At 50.6% G+C, this 18,799-nt stretch overlaps 8 protein-coding genes and 2 non-coding genes across 10 annotated transcripts; 6 read left to right on the plus strand and 4 right to left on the minus strand.

Moving 5' to 3' along the window:
• Positions 1–69: 69 nt before the first annotated feature.
• C7974DRAFT_t84 lies at positions 70–147 on the plus strand. Its single transcript has one exon. It is a non-coding gene; the product is annotated as a tRNA-Gly (tRNA).
• A 667-nt stretch (positions 148–814) lies between these two features.
• On the minus strand, positions 815–2,411 carry C7974DRAFT_209331 (uncharacterized protein). Its single transcript, XM_046136931.1, has one exon. It carries the CDS (start codon positions 2,241–2,243, stop codon positions 1,032–1,034), a length of 1,212 nt encoding a protein of 403 aa, XP_045996669.1. The 5' UTR covers positions 2,244–2,411; the 3' UTR covers positions 815–1,031.
• A 157-nt stretch (positions 2,412–2,568) lies between these two features.
• Positions 2,569–5,097, plus strand: C7974DRAFT_396898 (heterokaryon incompatibility protein-domain-containing protein). The gene has a single exon (XM_046142126.1). The coding sequence runs from the start codon at positions 2,606–2,608 to the stop codon at positions 5,081–5,083; it is 2,478 nt and encodes an 825-aa protein (XP_045996670.1). The 5' UTR covers positions 2,569–2,605; the 3' UTR covers positions 5,084–5,097.
• Positions 5,098–5,295: 198 nt separating this feature from the next.
• On the minus strand, positions 5,296–6,458 carry C7974DRAFT_473147 (uncharacterized protein; the record flags this gene model as incomplete). Its single annotated transcript, XM_046146554.1, has 1 exon — positions 5,296–6,458. The coding sequence occupies exon 1, from the start codon at positions 6,424–6,426 to the stop codon at positions 5,296–5,298; it is 1,131 nt and encodes a 376-aa protein (XP_045996671.1). The 5' UTR covers positions 6,427–6,458.
• An 848-nt stretch (positions 6,459–7,306) lies between these two features.
• On the plus strand, positions 7,307–8,425 carry C7974DRAFT_414367 (uncharacterized protein; the record flags this gene model as incomplete). Its single annotated transcript, XM_046143797.1, has 1 exon — positions 7,307–8,425. One exon carries the CDS (start codon positions 7,307–7,309, stop codon positions 8,423–8,425), a length of 1,119 nt encoding a protein of 372 aa, XP_045996672.1.
• A 662-nt stretch (positions 8,426–9,087) lies between these two features.
• Positions 9,088–9,165, minus strand: C7974DRAFT_t85. Its single transcript has one exon. It is a non-coding gene; the product is annotated as a tRNA-Gly (tRNA).
• A 1,490-nt stretch (positions 9,166–10,655) lies between these two features.
• On the plus strand, positions 10,656–11,970 carry C7974DRAFT_209363 (tyrosine phosphatase-like protein). The gene is made up of 4 exons (XM_046136932.1): positions 10,656–11,128; positions 11,176–11,389; positions 11,438–11,577; positions 11,627–11,970. The coding sequence occupies exons 1-4, from the start codon at positions 10,888–10,890 to the stop codon at positions 11,698–11,700; spliced, it is 669 nt and encodes a 222-aa protein (XP_045996673.1). The 5' UTR covers positions 10,656–10,887; the 3' UTR covers positions 11,701–11,970.
• On the minus strand, positions 11,824–12,908 carry C7974DRAFT_434855 (uncharacterized protein; the record flags this gene model as incomplete). The annotated part of the gene is made up of 2 exons (XM_046145016.1): positions 11,824–12,214; positions 12,268–12,908. The coding sequence occupies 2 exons, from the start codon at positions 12,906–12,908 to the stop codon at positions 11,824–11,826; spliced, it is 1,032 nt and encodes a 343-aa protein (XP_045996674.1).
• Positions 12,909–13,261: 353 nt separating this feature from the next.
• Positions 13,262–16,706, plus strand: C7974DRAFT_209365 (uncharacterized protein). The gene is made up of 3 exons (XM_046136933.1): positions 13,262–15,484; positions 15,530–15,756; positions 15,802–16,706. The coding sequence occupies exons 1-3, from the start codon at positions 13,418–13,420 to the stop codon at positions 16,508–16,510; spliced, it is 3,003 nt and encodes a 1,000-aa protein (XP_045996675.1). The 5' UTR covers positions 13,262–13,417; the 3' UTR covers positions 16,511–16,706.
• A 352-nt stretch (positions 16,707–17,058) lies between these two features.
• Positions 17,059–18,596, plus strand: C7974DRAFT_396909 (chaperonin 10-like protein). The gene is made up of 4 exons (XM_046142127.1): positions 17,059–17,374; positions 17,429–17,446; positions 17,494–17,602; positions 17,656–18,596. The coding sequence occupies exons 1-4, from the start codon at positions 17,242–17,244 to the stop codon at positions 18,419–18,421; spliced, it is 1,026 nt and encodes a 341-aa protein (XP_045996676.1). The 5' UTR covers positions 17,059–17,241; the 3' UTR covers positions 18,422–18,596.
• The last annotated feature ends 203 nt before the right edge of the window (positions 18,597–18,799 follow it).

Below are 18,799 nucleotides of genomic sequence, written 5' to 3' on the forward strand. Positions count from 1 at the left end.
AGGGAGAGAAGGAAAGCATTCCTGGTACATAAGCATTCAAAGTCCAACTTCCTTCATTAATCATTGCAAGCTTCAGTGGTTTAGTGGTAAAATTAGCCGTTGCCATCCAGTTTCGGCTAGCCCCGTGTTCGATTCACGGCTGATGCAGCTCATTGTCTTTTTTGTTGCCGTGGTGCATCTGGTTTGTTGCCGTGGTGCATCTGGTTTGTGGTGGTGGTGCACGTGAAGTGGGGAGTCGCTAAGTTAGAGGAAAAGAACGCAAGCTAGTCTCAATTGAGAACAACCTTGAAAAACTTCCAGGATTGTCTGAAAATCGCAACTCAGATCCTGCCTACAGGTTCCAATCTTTAAAAGCCGACTTTGTGGCACTCTGATCTGCATGGCGAAAGCATATTTGTTGGGTCATCCTAGCCAACAATTTTTTTCAACATCATTGACTGGGAAGCGATCAATATTTCTCCACTCTTCTTCCAAGCACCGCACCCTTTGCTCATCGAATGTGAGGAGCCAATACCAGAAGGTTTCAAGCCCATCACGCTACCCGATGTGTTTGATGATATGAATGATCAGGAACAGCGCGAAGCCAAGAATCTTTGAGCCGCTCAATCTCTATATAAACTCCATGAAATACTGATGCTTCGTCAATGTCCAGAGATTGCTAGCGCACCGTAATTCCGAGAGCCCCTGCACGGTCAGATCACTGGACTATTAAGCTCGATCTTCAGTGATGGAGAGCCGATATCCCGAGGAATACTTATCCAAGTTCAAGATGAATGGAACATGGATGTTGGTTCTGACAGACCGCGTTCCCGTTCTTATAATTTCAAAGATAGGACCCAGCAGCAATATATTGAGGCGAGTTGGAGCGAGGATGTGGAGCTAATGCATGAGGTTCTGACGGAGATTGGCGCATACCAAGGATGGGACGATTGGGTCAATCACAACAATTACCCTGTGTACAAAGAGCGATTAGCCCGAGCTCGTGATGACTTTCCCAACCGCTATACAAGAACTGAAGAGGACAGAAATTACTATACTGAGGTGCCGACATCATGCATGAACCACCCCGTCAACGGCTGAACGGTGTCCAGACCAGCATATTCACCTCGCCTTCTCCTCCGTGATTCCCTTTCGACAGGCCCGCTTTCTTCCACATTGTGGTAGATGGCTTCGTCGATCGCCTGTCCATCGCTGCGCTTGGCCTCGATTCCGATGGATCCTGCGACCATCTTGGTATTCCAGATCTCCCCGTTGTTATTGACAGTGACTGGCACAGACGCGAAACCAGCAGGAACCGAATCTGTGTCAATGCACGGGTACCTGACGTCTTCTAGCACACATCCATACTCGCGCTCGTCTACCTCATCTCTCCTGTCCGGAATCGCCGTGTGTATGTACGATGCCTTGCCATCCTCACTCCAATAGCCGAACGCTGTAATCCAGCCCGAAAAGTAGTCCTGACCACTCATCATGCTTTCACGATGCACCATCTTGCCCCAGAACCTATTGTTCGCCTCTGACCGCTGAGCGTCGAACGACGCCACAAACCCACGGAGAATTGGCTTGAGCAGGTTTGCAAACGTATCCGGCTCTGTGCCCAGCTCAGACAGATACTCCAGCCTGTACAAGATGTTCTCCCAGTCTTTTCGCTCGCCGAGCAACGTCACAGACGGAATGCCGCAGTCGCTACACATCATGAAGCTGAAGTACTTCTGCATAGAGCCCATCATGAGGATGGCAGCCACGGTACGATCGCAGTCGGTGGTGGTGCTGAACGAAGGCATGATCCACTCGCTCAGACGGGGTTCCTTGACGTTATCCTGAATCAGATCCGTCATGCGACACGCCAGCACCCCGAAATCGGCGTGCTCCATGCTTCCCACGTCTTCGACCACGAGTTCTTTGCGCCCCTGGTGAGATACGAAGTAGTCACGCAGTTCCTCTGCGTTGGCATTGATGAAGAAGCTCATTTGACATAGGATGGCGAGCCAGATGTCCTCTGGTCGGAGAACGAGGTGGTGGTGTTTGCTGTATGCATTAAAGACGGCCCAAATCAGTCCATTGCTCGAAGGGCTGATGTGCCTTTTGCGAAAGTCGCGGCGCGAAACAGAACTCTGGATGAGTTTCTGACTTTCGTTGGAATCTCTCGAACAAGATGCCGCGAATAGCGCGTCGCTTGATTTGGTTTTCGCTTTTGTCCAGTCCGTGGCTTGATGGCCTGCCAAAGTGAAAGTGACTGGCATGCTAGTAGTTGTTTTTGGGATAGCAAGAGTAAGAGAAAGAAGTTTTCAGGTACTCAGAACTAAAATTGCTGGATTCTGATGATGATACAATCTGCTTTTGCTACAGATGCGAGCTGTCTTATTACAGGGACTAGCGTTGCAGTAAAGTTGCTAGATTCTCTGACTGCGCCTCAATTCTAGATATTGAGGGGGCGGTATTACTTCTACACATAGGTTGACCGGTGCGGGGCTTTGCATGGTTTTCGGGTTTCGTCTGACTGCAGCTTGCAGGTGCGAACATCGATGCGAATCTAGATCCACAACACCTACTTTTCTCTACATTCAACATCTTCGAATTGAAGGATCATTTCACTCTTCCAAAAATGCCTACACATGAGCCTACAGCTTCTATCCAGGATCATGATGGTGAGATGAGCGCTTGGAGTATGACCATGCAGCACGGCTCTATACAGCGTTGGACCCTCCGGCAACCCGAGCATGATTTTCAGAGATATTCGGAAGATATGCTGGTCTTTCCTACGTATTCAGAGAATGGCGGTACACAGAGACGGGTATGGGGTTCGTCAGGCGCGACCACTTTTACAACACCACCAATGCCAGACGACGACCCAGACTCGGCGCACATCGAGATCCCAGGTGTCGACCTCTGCGAGCGCTGCGAAGAGATCGAGATCGAGAATCTCTTTGGAATTAGGAACGGCCAGAAACATCAACTGGGCTGGGCAACGAACATTCTAGCCTGCAAATGCTGTGCGTTGTGTCGGCTTCTCTCTGCAGCAGTCCGCTTAGAGAATGGGTCGGATCTGGTTTGCCCTGCTAATGTGGGGACATGCTTTGTCATTCTGACAAGTGTGCCAACAACTCTGCCTTTGGGCCAGGGGCCTGCACGGCACTATCACCTTTTGGCCCTGTTTGTAGACGCATTGACTGCTGCAGTGGTCGCGAAGTGCAGATTGCGACTACTCGGCGATGACGCTCCAAGAATTTCGAAAACACCCGTCTTTACTGGTCGACTCATCGATCGCCAGGTTACAAACATGGATTTAGCATGCAGATGGTTGTCAACATGCGATAAGAGCCACGGCTGTTACAAAAATGAGTCAGGTAGCAATGATCTGCAATTGTTGGTCGTCGATGTCAACAGACACTGTTTGGTAGAGCTACCACTACATTCGAGGTACGTAGCACTCAGCTATGTGTGGCCTACTTTCGATCCCAATACCCTCCAGCTCAAGAAAGACAACCTCCAGGAACTCAGAACACCAGGGTCTATTCAAGAGTTATTATCGAAGCTGCCGAGAGTTATTCGTGATGCTTGCCAGGTTGTTTCGATGCTCAAAGAAACCTTCATTTGGATTGACGCGCTGTGTATCGTTCAGGATGATCCAGTGTTGAAACAAAAGCTCATAAAACAAATGGACAAGGTATACGGACAAGCTTACGTAACACTGGTAGCAGCCACAGCTGTAGATAGGAGCGAGGACTATGCCATCCCTGGTATTGGCACTGCCAGATTGCATCAGCAGTTCGTGGGAGAGATTGAGGGCATACGCCTTGTATCAGCTCTACCCGACTACAATACTTCTCTCGCACGCTGTCATTGGTCGTCCAGAGGATGGACGTTTCAAGAAGGAGCATTATCACCACGCTGTCTGATCTTAACAGACCATCAGATGTACTTCAGATGCACGCAAGACGCACGTTGTGAGGACGTCATAGCTGAAGGAGAGACTGAAAACCTCATAGCCCATCCAGCCAGACCGAAATTCCGTGAGGGAAGGATTGACTACCTCCTTGACTCTGGCTTCCATCGAGATAAGCAAAGTCAAGGCTGGTTTCAAGAGTATGCCAGGCTAGTACGTGACTTTACGAAGCGCACACTGAGTTTCGAGAGCGATATCTTGAATGCATTCACAGGCATCATGAATCATCTGTCACCCCACATCGAAGGAACAGGGTTCTTCTGTGGGCATCCGTTCGCCAAATTCGTGGAATCACTCCTCTGGTATTCAACCGGTGCAGCTCAACGCCGGGTGCTAAGTGACTTTGAAGCACAAAGCTTTCAAGAAGCTATCGGGATAGAGGAGGGGAAAGCAGTTGAAATTCGCAAGGAGTCTGAACGATATCGACCAGGCCACCGATACTACCCATCCTGGTCCTGGGCGGGATGGGTTGGAAGCGTAGATTTCGAGGCTAACAGATTCGCTGCTTCGTACAACGCTGATTCATATCGGCCAGTTATCCAATGGTACAGATGGTCAAACACCGGCCTGGTACCAATGCTCGATCTTGGGGACAATTACCCAGGTCCAGCAGCAGATACGGACATGACTGCTAATTCATCTCTGCTCCGAGAATTCGCTATCACTCACACCAGGCTGATTGAGAAGTATCCGTATTGCATTATGGCATGGTGCTCACACATTCAAATGAAATTTAAGCTGCCTGAAGACCATCTTTGCGACTGGGTGATGGATGTCGGTCAGTCATTACCGTGTCTCGTCATTCAGGATGCCCTCGGACATCCTTGTGGTTTCATGCCATCCGTGGACCGAGACTGGATTAAGAAGTATAAAGAGGCAGGTGGAGGTGGCTGCGAGCTAATACTGCTGGCGCTCACAGCGAAATCTTTAACTGTTGAGCTTCGCCAGGCAGCTCGATTCATACATACTAGATACAGCGGTGAGGAGGGATACCTGCCTGTTTTTCTTTACGTTATGTTGGTGGAGTACAACGAGGAGGGAGCTGCCGAGCGACGCGGCGTGGGCCTGGTACACAGGGACGCTGTAGATGCGCAAGCTGATTCGGACTTGAAACGCAAGATGATTGCTCTTCTATAGAGGTGATATGACTGTAAAACGATATCGAGCCATACGAACATCATGCGTGAGCATCGCGCGATAAGATACATCTATGATCACAAAGCTCCGCAAAACAGACAGTGATAGCAACACCCACAACAGTGAATCTTCGTCAATTGGCGAATAGATGGAAAAAGTTATCATGAAATATTTTTGAATGAAAAGGAGACACTCTCCCATGACTATATCGTTCAACCGCTCTTCCTACCACGTCCACTCCCACGAATCAGCCTTGGTGGGTATCCACTGTCGTTACGACCGTTCCAGGGTCTCTCGGAGTGCAGTCGCCCTGGGCGAGGAGAACCTCGAATGATGTGCCGATTCTGACGATCACAGTGTTCTTGAAAACGCCGTCTTTTACGCGGTCCACCTTCAATGTCCTCTGTGTTGTCTCTAGACCTAAAGTTGCGCTTACTTCCTGCTTCGTGTGGTCGTGGGGTGGATGCATTGGGATGTGATGTAGACAACACCCTCGACCGGTCATGAGCCGGGGTCTGAATTGGAGCTTCAATCTCCTTGACCTTGATTGTCGCCTGGGGCAGGCTTTCGACTTCTCCAGTCTCCCCAGTCTGGCCGATGTCCACTGAATGATTCTCGATCGAAGCGACGACCTCGTCATCTGAATGCTTATAGACGCAGAACGTGCCTTTAGGACAAGTAGCCCGCGTGTTACCATGGGTACACGCGACTCCTTCTGCCTCGTGCGAGAACCAGCAAGTCTCCCCTTTAGAACAGCTGTTTGGCGTATTGATCATAGAGCATAGCTTTTTGGGCTTGCGGCCAGCTAGCTTTGCTGCGCGATCAACTTCATTGTGACCAAACGTACATTTTACGTTGCGGCACTCTGCTCCGTACTTGCAATCTTTGACCTCGGCTGTACCGATGAGTTTCAGATTGACGGCAAAGTCAAAGCCACTGGCCCAGAAACTAAAGTCCACAGTATCTCCAGACCCGGATAAGCCCAAGGATTTTCTGAAAATCGAGTCGCTAAGCAGATTCGATAGAGTGCTGATTAAAGCAGCCGCTTGTGCTGTCTTCGCTGCGGTCAGTGTGGAAGGGCCCGCTGCCTTGTCAAGAGGCTCATCGTTCCTCGTTACTAGCTCCTGGGCTGGTTCGTCTGAGAATATGTCTAGTGAGTACTTTCGGGGGATTGGTGAACTCTGAGTCTGTGTTTCGTTGTCGGAGTCGTCGTAGTCCACTAGATCCTCCTCTTCGACTCTGTCAAGGCCTCGCCTCAAGGACTGCATTTGAGAGGTACGCATAATGATCGATTGGTATGAGATGAGATGGACCACTTCGAAGTAGGTGAATTCTGCGGCCATTAAGATACTGCCAGGAAACAAGCTGCAGAACCACAGGCAGCACTGCTTTGTTCGAAGCTTCTCCATCAGTGGGCTTGGCATTTGAGCATTTCTTTGTTCTGCACATATCTTCGCGAATGACACTCAAAGATTACAATCGATGTTTCCTGCGCCTTAGGCTGCATGGGATATAGCGCGTAGCCACACGATCAAAGAGGGGCGCCTTGCTGTGCCCGATTCGACCAAGATCTTCCACAAGGACAGGACAACGACGGCAGCCTCTATTGTTGTGACAACTCGTCCATACCACAGACAAAGTTGTTTTCGCTAACAAACGTGTATAACTCATCACCTGCTTGGACTGTAGTGATTTTTTGTGTGGCCTGTGCTTGTTTCAAACAACGATGGAACGACCGGGTCGAAACGTGACAGCGGGCTTGCATGAACAATGACCGTGCTTGACACTGCGGCGAGGTATTGACTTGATGAGTTTGCCCCACTAATTCTTGGAGACGTGTGTCATCCGCTGCTGATAGAGTGTTTAGCACATCTAATCGGCTCAGATAATTCTTGCGCATACGACACTTGTTCACAGTATGGACAGCTTGGCATTTATCATAGAGATCTCAAGCTTTTCGACAGACGATCATGAAGGCTCGGCTTCGCGTCAACGTTGGTGGGGTCGTCGCGAGTAGTACCCAGATAAAGTGCAGAGGCATAGAATGACCGAAGTGGGTCTTGGCCAGCAAGTATATACGTCTCTCAAGATCGCTTCTGTCGATATCATCAGTACTGTGATTTCTTCTCTCATTAACGGTCTGCGACTCATTCTCTTCTTGCAATCTGTCCATTACAGAAACTTTTCATATTTCCAAGATTCATTGTTGAGCCAGCATCAACCATGCGCTTCACCACTACCACTACCGCTGTCTTCTTCGGCCTTCTGGCATCCGTTGCAGCTGGACCTGTGACTCTGCATCAGAGAAGCGAGCTACGTGCGCCCAACATACGCGATCTGACCACCATTTCGGGTTCGGCTGCTGCTGTGCTTGCAGAAGACCAGCAGTGGAAGCGTGCAGCCAGGAACGGTACTGAAGGCGGTCGAGGTCGGAATGGCAATGGCCGCGACGACGACGACGATAATGATGTCGACGATATCAACGACGACGCAAACGATATCAGCGATGATGCCAATGATGTCAACGACGATGTCGACGATGCAAACGACGACGCCAATGATATCGACCATGACAACGATGACGATGACTCTCGCTCAGGCAGAGGAGGGAACGGCGCTGGAGGAAATGGCACAGGCAACAGCGGAGGAGGCGCGAGCAGCATCGGAGGAAGTGGAGCAACCAGTAGGGTGAACAGCGCTGGCAGCAGCGGGAGAAACGGCACTAGCAATAGTGGAGGAAGCGGGGCGGGCAACAGCGGAGGGAATGGGCGCGGAGGCAACGGATCTGACGATTCAGATGACTCGGACGGCTCAGACACTCCAGACAACGATTCGGACCAGGGCTCAGATGGTTCGGGTGGGAACTCGAGTGGAGGTTCTCGGACGGGAAGCAACGGCGGCAGCAACGGCTCATCGGATGATTCCGATTCAAACGACGATTCCTCATCTGGAAACCAGTCTGGCTCCTCGGACAATGGGAACGATTCCTCTTCAGGAAACGGTGGAAATCAGTCTGGCTCCTCAGACGAAAGCAGCGATTCGTCCTCAGGGAATGATGGAAATCAGTCTGGCTCTTCGGACAATGGTAATGACTCTTCCTCAGGAAACGGTAACGGTGGAGACAGCTCCAGCTCAGGCGGCCGCAGCGGTGGCTCATCCAACGACAGCGATGACAACTCCTCGTCCAAAGGCAACAATAGGAGTGGATCCAGCTCAAGCGACGATAATGACGGTTCTGGATCCAGCGGCTCGGGGAGCAACGATGGGGACTCTGACGACAGCAGCAACGACAGTTCACAAAAGCGTGCTTTCGAGATTCGAGGCTCCGCTGGAATTGTCTAGAGTTGCATGAACGAAAAGTAACGCTGCTATGGCGGCTGGATGGGAATAAGATCGAGCTAGCGCAGAAAAAGATGAAGTTTTTGGTGGAAAAAGTACCTGTTTAGATATGATGATGTGCAAAATGCATTCTTGTTCAAACCTTGGGAGTCAATGGAGGCTGTATGAAATGAATCTGTCTTTTAGCATCCACGCCAGCTGAATTGACCACGTGAAGCGGTCAGTACTCAAATGCGAGCAACCACAATGCCACACACTCTCAGGGGACATTTTGATATTTCAAATATGCTGACAAGTGCGAATCGCAACGGCATGACGCGTTACGTCGGCGATCCACAACACAAGGCCTGGTGGAATTGATAAAGGCAACACGCCTTGAGTACGACTCTGGCGTGGTCACAGGTATCGTGCATTCGGGCCTTGTGTCCTGGATGAAGTGCTCGAGTCCACGCCGCTGACGTGGTGCGAGTGCGAGGAAGAGGAAGGGTATATTGACCGCTTGCCAGTCGATGATATAAAAAAATGTTGGCTAGCAATTTCCAGACAATCCTGGAAGACTGCAAGGTTGTTCTCGCTTGAGACTAGCTTGCGTTCTTTTCCTCTAGCGACTCCCCACTTCACGGGCACCACCACCAGAACACCACGGCAACAAAAATGTAATGAGCTGCATCAGCCGTGAATCGAACACGGGGCTAGCCGAAACTGGATGGCAACGGCTAATTTTACCACTAAACCACTGAAGCTGGCAATTGTTGTCATAAAGATTTATTGTCTCTAAATAATTATATATTAAGAAAACTTTTCTTCTTTCCCTTCTTACTTTGTATGTGGAGCGAAACTTCCTGTTGTTAAACCGCTTCTTGAGAGCGTTATCTGGAGGCGACTTCACGAACATATGATTCTCCACCTATTTAGTACAAGTCAAGGTCCCTTACCGGTTTGGGCATGTGGAGATTGACTGGGGCCGCCGAAAACCCTTGCTGGCCAGGATACGACGCGAACTAATGAATGCATGCCAACACTCGGGCGGCGCGGGAATGGACGAATCCACTGAGTGAAGACCCCGTCATCTTCTCAGCTTGAGAGGAACATGGCAATCAACTTAAGATCACTTGCATGGCCCTCAATTTACTTCGAGTCAAAGAATGCTCTGTTGGTTGTTGGTTTAACTACAAAGATTTTTTTCCTTGTCTGTTGACTTGGGCTCCGGGCAGGTACATCCTTCGCACAATACAAGCTCCTGTATGTGGGGTAATTGAGAGACACCAAAGCTTTCTCATACCCGATCAAGGTTCCCAAAACCTCAAGTTTGTCCTCCCAAGATATATCACGCCATATTTTGCCCAACTCCACCCCTTAACTGCGCTCCAATAAGATGTACTCAGATTTGACAGCATCATCGGTTGAGAAGCTCCAGCCATATGTTGGAGGTGCTAGGATACGACGGATGTTTCTAACCTGTAAAATGACCTGACGTCAGTGACCGTGTAGCGATCGGTGGGAGCCTGTACATAGTCCATGGTAGCGGCTTCGCCGGCTGTCGTGAAGTGCGGCCGTCCAGCACTCGGGTTCGGCAGGTTGGCGACTAGATCCCTGCCGTCATCCATGGTAATGAGAAATGCCTTCTTGAAACTCCCTTCAGGTAATTTTTCAACCTTGATGCAAGAGCGCGCTCCAATTGCTTGTGCTGAGACTTGGAGAAGCCCTGACAGATCGAACTTGACAAAGCAGCGAGAGAATTGATACTTCTCATCCCAGAGCTACCGACCTGAGGTATGGTTGTAATACCGGTCTACACCGCAGTCTTGAGAGATGCCAATATTGCTGGAAGTGCGGTGAGGGTGAAGTTAGTCTGACTACTGCTGAGAACAGTGGAGACGTGAGGGCCAAACAAACCCATCTTTAAAGATCTCAGAATCGCAGTCGAGGCAAACGCTCGATTGACATTAGATGGGGCAGCAAGGAGAGGCATCTCGAATGCAATTGCAGAGGGACTTGCACTCCGTGCAGTGAGGCGCTGTCGACCTATGGTGCGCAGGCTGCGATGACACTTACATAGCAAATGCTGCGTTTGTAAATATAATCAACGACGCTGCTCCTGCGATGGAGGACATTTGCAGCAAAAGGAGAAGCGATGTGGCAGTGAGCGTGCTAAGCCTAGTTAGCTGGGATGTCGCTAGCGCACACCTGTCGAGTTCAAGTGGCGTGAGAAGTTGACCCTCAGTTGTATCATCGCGACGTACATCAAGTCAAATTATCAACATGGCTCCTATTATAACCGCAGACCTGAAGCAATGTTTCACATCCGGGATTGGACAAGCCTTGACTGAAGGATGCAGACAAGCGAAGCAGCTTTAGCCTCGGGACATGTGCCAGTCTGGACTGGACTCCGTCAAAACACCAAAATTTCGAATTTTCATCTAATCCTGTGTCGCAATCACTAACCCTCAAGCCGAGCAACCGAAATGGTCCACAAAGAACAGTCGGCACGTCTCGACGCAGGGCGCAATGCAGAACCTGCGCTACAGCCCCGCATCCTGTACTTGACTCTTTACAACTTCATCTTTGCTGGGTTATGGGCATCAGTTGGCATCAGTGCGGTCAGCTATGCTTCGAAAGGAAGGTTCGTCGCATTTGAAGCAGTGGAGCCTCGAGCACGCTGGGTGCAGACGTTTACGCTCATTGAGGTTCTGCATGCAGCTACCGGTAAGCCGATTCGGGAAGCATGCCACAATTGATGCTGACCTCCGAAGGCATCGTCAAGTCGCCTGTTAGCACCACCGCTATACAGGTCTTCACGCGCGTCATCCAGGTCTGGTTGATCTGGTATAGCTTCCCCGCGAGCACATCGGCTTCTCATGCCTTTCTCATCCTAGTACTTGCATGGGCTATTGCAGACTCCATTCGCTATTTGTACCTGATGTTGAATCTACATGCGAAAGCGCCGCGAGCACTTGTCTGGCTGAGGTATGCTTGGCACTTCATCGGGCTGTCAGACTCCGCTAAAAGCTCTAGATACACGATGTTCTATCCTCTTTACCCGATCGGTATCGGTGCAGAGTGGTGGCTGATGTATCAAGCCGTCGAGCCTGTGAGCAAGATTAGTCCTGTTCTTCCGCCCGTGTTCTACTTCTTGTTGGCATTATATGTTCCAGGTGTGTGAGACTACTTCTGTTGACCTTCATGACTGATCGATCATCCAAGGTGCGTACACAATGTTCACATATATGATCAAACAGAGAGGAAAAGCGCTTGAGAAGGGACGGAAGACGGCGTAGTGTTCAAATGTTGAAACATGCTATGAGGCCCCGAGCCTCCACTATTGATGACCACTGCGTCCCTGAACACGTCGTAGGGTATCAGACCAGTAAGAGTTCTTAACAACGCTTCGCGTGTGAGAATCATGATGGATGGAAAGCTTTATAGACCTGCAGAGCTCCTTCAATGCTCTGCACTAATCCAAAAAAGATTGTCAGAAACAACACAACAATCGCAACCCAGAAAGTGTACCACTGGACACCATTGCGTCGATCGTACCACCACTGGGATATGGTCGCTGGACGAGAATGGTCGAAAGCTTGCTTCAGGATGACGAGTCGATCATGCCAGAACTTGAACCTCTCGAGCTGTCTCTCTTCAAGCCGCAAGAGCTCACAAGATGACAAGGCTTGATCGATGCCTTCAGACTTACTATTCTTTCGTAGCCAGTTTTGCGTTTGCTTTTCGTTGGCTGGAAAGAGCAGGGAGAGTGTCTGAAGTGTCTCGGCCAAGAGACCATCGGGGAACACGTCACTACTCGGCATGTTAGTGCTCAGTATCAGTCCGCTTGGAAGACTTCCACGTACCTCACATGTCGCCACAGAAAAGAGGCGTTACAAAACACAGCGACTGTACCATCGCGGTCCATCAACCTTAGATGATCTGCAAGATTGTCGGTCGGTACAACTCGGATACCGGTAACACATTCGAGGTTGGCTGCCGTAAAGATCGGTTCAAGTCGAAACCCTGCATCACTCAAGATCTGTGGCTCTTGAAAGTGGGCACGAACACAGTCCTTCAATTCACCAGTGGTCCATTCCACGCGCGTCTGTTCCGATATCGTTCGAGTATCTGCAGCGATGTTGACCATCAGATACAACCGCGCTGCCAGATCGATCGCCCCGTCCAATATCTCATTTTCATTAGACCGACCAGGTGCGGTGAGGTTTAGTCTCAATGATTCCCTAATGACTTCTCGAGAGCTGCCATTATCAAAACTGCGTATTATCTTGAGTATATCGTGGTGCGTCTTGGCCATTACAAAGCGACCGCGGTCAACCAGAGCAGCCCGGCACTGCCTCTCGTAATACCCAAAGTAAGGCTCCCAATTCAGGATCTTTTGCTGAAACATTGGTAAATCCGCCGGTGGCCAAAAATGTGTTGTGATAGCCTCCCTGGTCCTGAAACCTATCGGAGAAACGTTAAGAGATGTGCCCAGGCTCTCCATTACTTTGGTATATAAGGCCGGAACCCAATGATGATAGAAGAGGAATTCTTTCATGGGCCGGCCTTAAAAAGACATGATTGACGAGGCTCCGCTTGGGTTAAGATCTTTGGTGGCCAGGCTATCATGCGAAGGGAAGTGGCTGTGCAATTCGTTGCCTCGCGGCATAACAACTCAGCCCGCTCTCGCCACAAGCAAGGCAAGATAAGATTTCAAGCCACCCTGTCGAGCTTAAGAGCTATTCGCTGAGGTAGGCTGAGTCTGCAACACTGGACCTCCAAACCGTTAGGCAATGTTCTTGGCTATGCAGCTGTCATTGGCGCAATAGTGAAGCGTCGCACACTCTTGCGCACAAGCTGACGCTGCGCCCCTCCGAGTATCCCCAGACGGACGACTTCAACACCTTGTGCAGCCGCCCCGCGACAAAATAATCTTTCGAAACGCACTGTCTTCAAACCACACATCCGTATCAGCATCTTCCCAATACCCATTTACATTAAAGCGCGTAGATCATGACTTTTCTGTCGGCTGCGTCTCTTGTTGACGACGCTACACGTGCGACTGTAGCTCTCAAATCGAAAGCAACTGGAAGATACGTAGGCCGCTTTGGAAAATTCGGGCCCCATTGCTGGGACGTCAAAGAGTCGATTCGCAACCTTTACGACAAACACATCAGACCTGCGATACTCCAACGTCTGGACGGTCGTATTGGTTCAGTCTCCAGCCAAGACTCCGTCTCAATAACAGTATATATGATAGGCAGAAGAGCGAATTCTGCTGTACCAACAGTACTGTTCGTTTCCGAAAATCAAGGTCAACGAAAAGAAGCTCGAAAGCTAATCAAAGGATCTGGCATTCTCGGTGAGCACCAAGGTTGGAAGACAGCCGAAGCCGCGAAAGATCCTAGCTGGGGAGGAGAACTGGAACAACTCGCATCAGGTCCCAATGTGAGTAAGATCGACTGCACAGAGAGCCCAACCAGTTTACACCAGTATTATCCTGGCCGCGACACAGACATGGAACAACTTCTACGAGATGTTCGCATGGACAACATCGATCACACTAAGAGTCCATCCACTCAAGTCTTCTATGATCCTTCGCAACCCCTTCGATCACGAGGCCTGACTTTGTATGTCTCCCATGGTTCAGGTCTTCGGATCATAACAGCGAATCTCTTGCGAGCAAATGGGAAAATATATTACCAGGGCCCTGCGCACGCATTCTTTGAAAAGATCGACGGATTGTCAGTGCACTCTGTCGACTCAGCCGATGACTTTGAATTCGACATCGATGATGAGACCGAAACAATCTGGGCGGATGACGATACTGTGGCACTTTCCATTCCAGAGCTTGACTGCCAAGTTTCTGCAGCTTGGTCTTCTGACGATTCAGAGGATCTCGACCCCGTCTTTCCGCAGGATAGTGACGATGATACTTCCTCGCAATCAAGCCTCGAAACAATGGATCAAGACGTTACTGATCCTGCGACCACCTACGAGGAGACATCCGAAGTGGTGTTTGCACACGTTTCCAACTTCAAGACTCGAGCACCTGCCCCTGAGCCGTATGTACCAGCTCTGGAGTCTCTTCTTCCGTTCGGTGTCTTGTCAAAGTGGTCCACCGACAAGGACTGGGCGCTGATAGAAGTACTCGTTGCTGCAGAGTCCGAAGTCTCAGCGTACTTTGCATCGACCTCTCATGACATGAGCACGATGAGAATAGCGCGACCCAGCTCAGTAGGAGCGGCTGTGGAATCATATACGGCCTCCGGCGGGAGGATTACCGGCAATATCGCTGCCACACCGTCTGATCTTCTGGTTCCACGCGGGAGATCATTCCAAGAGGTCTTCTCGGTCAGACTTGACGGACCTCTTGCAGATGGCGACTGCGGCTCAGCTGTGATTGATGCGCTTACTGGTGAGCTTTACGGTCACATAGTTGCGGGTTGTCGAGCCAGTGGCTTCGCTTATGTCATGGCTGCGTCTCATACTATGCCCGAGATTAGAAGAATGCTGTCAAGTCCCACTACAGTGTCGACGGACGTGGCGACAAACACGTCAAACTCTTTCGACCCAACATCCCTTGATCTGGCGAGAGGACCGGGTACCGGTTTAATCACTGATGCGATTGACACCGCACAGTGGTTCAACTGCATCTCAAGGGACTATGGGTTCACATCAGCAAATTATGTTGGCTTCCCCACATTTAGTTTGATGGACACTATGGCGCCAGATGAACTATTGTCTCCTTGCGCGAAAGCATGGTTAGGATATGATTCATATGATGGTGGAATGTTGGATCCTTCCCGCCCTCCCCAGTTGAACACGACCTTCGCCTATACACAATGCGGAGAAACTGAACTTGGCGAATTTGGGGCCTGGTCTACCGATTATGATATATACGATCCATTTAAGGTAGATCGGTCCAGCATTGGCGGGCGCCGCAACCGGAGCCAGGAAATCGAAGCTTGGTTCGATGAGGTTGTCGCTCAAGCCCCATGCAGGATCACCCCTGGCCAGAACGTCGAAGTGCTGGTGATTCGTTGGCATGACTGGAAGAGCAACTCGCATAAGCAAGAGGTAATGCCATCTATATCTTGAAGGAAGAAGCGCTGAGAAAGTTAGGTTGAAACTATTCGTGCACTGTTCGACGAGCGCTTCCGCCTCGACGTTAGATGTCACATAGTGCAGTTGCCTCATAGCGGTGACCTTCAAGCGAAGGCAGACGCTATTATCGCGAGACACGCATCCAGATGTGAAGACACGGGCACTCGTATGTTTGTGTATCACTTAGGGCGACAAACTGACGCATCAGATGAATCAGTTCTGAGGTATAGTCAGGGTCTCGGACGGTATGTACCCTCGAAAGATTGTAATTCGCCTGCTGACTTCAGAAGCCGCACATCAAAACTGGGAGATTTGCCTACTTTTCGTCGCTCTTCTACAATTGCTGGGGGTGACTTTGTAGAAACGTTTTACCAGAAGCAGGAGCATACCCCGTACAGTCTACAGTGCGATAACAACTTCACTGGTCTCTATCGCAAAGGTAATCATGCTCGGCACACACGACCAAATGACCAGGCACGACAATCCCGCAAAGTCGTCCAGCAGACACGCCACCGATTCTCCGATCAATCCTTCACATCCTCAACCGGAATGTGCGGGTACTGTCAAGAGGGTAGAGAGCGACATAGAACATCCTTGCATCTGGTGCCTCATCACAATCCGGCACCCGATTGCTTGTGTGATTCGGAGATACACGCTTCTTCCAGCCCTCGACCGGACAATTGTAGCGCAGCGGGAACTCCTAATTGTCCCGGACACTTGTCCCTTCGAGAGTGTCATACCCGTGGTCACTATTGTGACAGCCTGGAACCTGGAGCCGGATATCAGTCGCCCCAAATCTGCCATCATCGTTACCATCGGCCAGCAGATCCCGCGATAGGTCGCTCAACTTCCCACCACGGAATGTCAACCTGGTACTGCTGTCAATGCACTCGGGCGAGCGATGCATCGACAATTTGCGATCCGGGTTCTCATTGTACAGGCATGCTTTGGGACTGCAGTGACTGTGGAGATGGTAATCGTGGATTGGGAAGTCAGTAGATTGGTCTTTTGCTCGAAATGAGTGTATACCCCTGGTTATGGGTATCATGGGCATATACATCTTGTACTTCTTTACTTTGTTGAGGTTGTTTTGAGCGGCGTTTTTTGCACTTTCTGTTCGAGCTGGAAACTATCGGCGTCCAGTGTCCATGATCGATAGTGACTCCATTACGGCACTACTATTGCATGTCAGTCTATAGTTAGGTCTTCAATTGTCTTGAAAGGACAAAACTTGCTGCCTTTTTTTACGCGTCCTTAGCTGTACTTGTTTCTGAACAGAGAATCTCGTCTGCACAGCCACAAGCATCTCCGCCTGCATCAATGTGTCGAGCAGATTACAATTCACGCTGAAGTCTTTAGAAGAGCGAAACGTGTAACCCCTCGTTGTATCCTAGCCTGCCGAGCGAAAGTTTAACAGGTCGTCACGAATTGCGGGTCGGACCAAGCCGAGCCTAGTTGACCAGAAGTGCAGCTGCTTGCAGAGATGATTAGATAATGTCAATGCTTGTACCTCGGCACCGCAGACGTCACAATTGTTGCACTATCGCTGCTTACCAATGAGCTGGCCAGGAAAGCTATCGTGTTAGTGGTGATGTGGGGTTGCTCCAGAGATCGCCGTCATGTCTTGTCAAGCTTTCCAAGCCAAGACCGCCTTTTCTTCCCACAATTCAGAGCATTGAGCACCGCTTCAAGCCTCACATACACAATTCATATTTTATCAATCACACGATATGTCTAACAAAGCTGCGTACATCACAGAGGCAAAGGCCAACCCTCTGCAGGTCAAGGACGCTCCGTTCCCCTCTGCTGGCAAGGGAGAGGTTGTTGTAAAGAACTCTGCTGCAGCTGTCAACCCTGTGGACTGTAAGTTCAATCAATGCGTGATCCTCCAGTCGACAAATTGCTGACACAATTCAGGGAAGATCCAGGACTACGGTATGTCTAATCCGTTAATTGACGAAGCGTGCAGTTGACCGTCGCAGGAATCTTTCTCCAGAAGTACCCAAATGTCCTGGGCACTGATGTGGCCGGCGAAGTCCACGAAGTCGGCGAGGGCGTTGCACACGTCAAGAAAGGCGACCGCGTCCTAGGGTACGAATTCCCAACATACGTCGAGCTCCATACTGACCACAAATCTTTCACAGCCACGCCTTTTCTCTGGTGTCGAACGACCCCGCGCAAGGCGGCTTCCAGCTCTACACCGCGCTCAACGCCACCGTCGTCTCTAAGATCCCAGACTCACTCTCCTACACCTCCGCTGCTGTGCTGCCTCTGGCCATTTCTACAGCTGCAGCCTGTCTCTTCAAGAAAGAGACCCTCGCCCTACCGCAGCCAACTAGCTCAGACCCCAACCCGCCATCTAGCGGCAAGTCTGTGCTCGTTTGGGGCGGTTCGAGCAGCGTCGGCGCAACCGCAATCCAGCTCGCGGCTGGTGCAGGACACAAGGTCGTCAGTGTGGCATCAAAGCGCAATATCGAGGGCGTCAAGGCGCTGGGCGCCGCGGCGGTATTCGACTACAACTCTGCCTCCGTCGCGGACGACATCATCGCTGCGCTCGAAGGAACTGAATTCGCAGGCGTATGCGATGCAATCGGCACCCCGGACGCGGCAAAGGCGTGGTCACCCGTGTACAATAAGCTCGGCGGCAAGTACGGGTCTGTCATGCCTGGTGCTCAGGGATTGCCAGAGGGAATCGAGGGCGCGAGTGTGTTCGCCCCGAGCGTTGCGCTCGACGACAAATACATTGGCGATGTTGTGTGGGCGAAGTGGGTGCCCGAGGCGCTACAGAAGGGCACCTTGAAGGCGCTGCCTGAGGCGATCGTGGTTAAGGGCGGATTGGAGTCCGTGCAGGAGGGCTTGAATAAGCAGAAGGCTGGTGTTAGCTTTGGCAAGATCGTTGTGGAAATCTAGAAATTAGGCTGGTGTCGTAAAATGAAAGTACAGCGTTTGATAATCATCATGTTCGACATTGCGCAGACTGGACGATAACGGCAGCCCCACAACGCGTCGCGTCGAGTCCGCGCTCTCGGCAAAACAATTCGCCGGCCCCATAATAAAAAGTTATCCGTTCTGCTGCCTGAACTTCTGCACCTCACTTTAGTCCACGACGCGGCATCAAATGCGTGCTCGCAGCCCTTTCACACCACTAACAGCAGCAACAGCCGTAGCGCTCCTCCTCCATACTTTTGGTAAGTCAGACTTTGTTTTTCACACCTCCCTTTATGATGAAATCTTCCACTATTCGCAGTTTCCACGTTAGTCTCGACTTGAACCTAGACTGAGGCACTG

Source organism: Boeremia exigua (genome assembly GCF_020726555.1).
Source record: "Boeremia exigua strain MPI-SDFR-AT-0100 chromosome Unknown C7974scaffold_7, whole genome shotgun sequence".
Classification (NCBI taxonomy): domain Eukaryota; kingdom Fungi; phylum Ascomycota; class Dothideomycetes; order Pleosporales; family Didymellaceae; genus Boeremia; species Boeremia exigua.

Excerpts from the sequence above, each read along its gene's own strand:
- C7974DRAFT_209331 (XM_046136931.1), bottom strand. The coding sequence starts at position 2,243 with ATGCCAGTCACTTTCACTTTGGCAGGCCATCAAGCCACGGACTGGACA.
- C7974DRAFT_396898 (XM_046142126.1), top strand. The coding sequence starts at position 2,606 with ATGCCTACACATGAGCCTACAGCTTCTATCCAGGATCATGATGGTGAG.
- C7974DRAFT_209363 (XM_046136932.1), top strand. The coding sequence starts at position 10,888 with ATGGTCCACAAAGAACAGTCGGCACGTCTCGACGCAGGGCGCAATGCA. Across the intron at positions 11,129-11,175 it reads GGTTCTGCATGCAGCTACCG|GCATCGTCAAGTCGCCTGTT; the intron begins GTAAGCCGATTC and ends TGACCTCCGAAG. Across the intron at positions 11,390-11,437 it reads CGAGCACTTGTCTGGCTGAG|ATACACGATGTTCTATCCTC; the intron begins GTATGCTTGGCA and ends TAAAAGCTCTAG.
- C7974DRAFT_209365 (XM_046136933.1), top strand. The coding sequence starts at position 13,418 with ATGACTTTTCTGTCGGCTGCGTCTCTTGTTGACGACGCTACACGTGCG. Across the intron at positions 15,485-15,529 it reads GCAACTCGCATAAGCAAGAG|GTTGAAACTATTCGTGCACT; the intron begins GTAATGCCATCT and ends TGAGAAAGTTAG. Across the intron at positions 15,757-15,801 it reads TATAGTCAGGGTCTCGGACG|CCGCACATCAAAACTGGGAG; the intron begins GTATGTACCCTC and ends TGACTTCAGAAG.
- C7974DRAFT_396909 (XM_046142127.1), top strand. The coding sequence starts at position 17,242 with ATGTCTAACAAAGCTGCGTACATCACAGAGGCAAAGGCCAACCCTCTG. Across the intron at positions 17,603-17,655 it reads AAAGGCGACCGCGTCCTAGG|CCACGCCTTTTCTCTGGTGT; the intron begins GTACGAATTCCC and ends AATCTTTCACAG.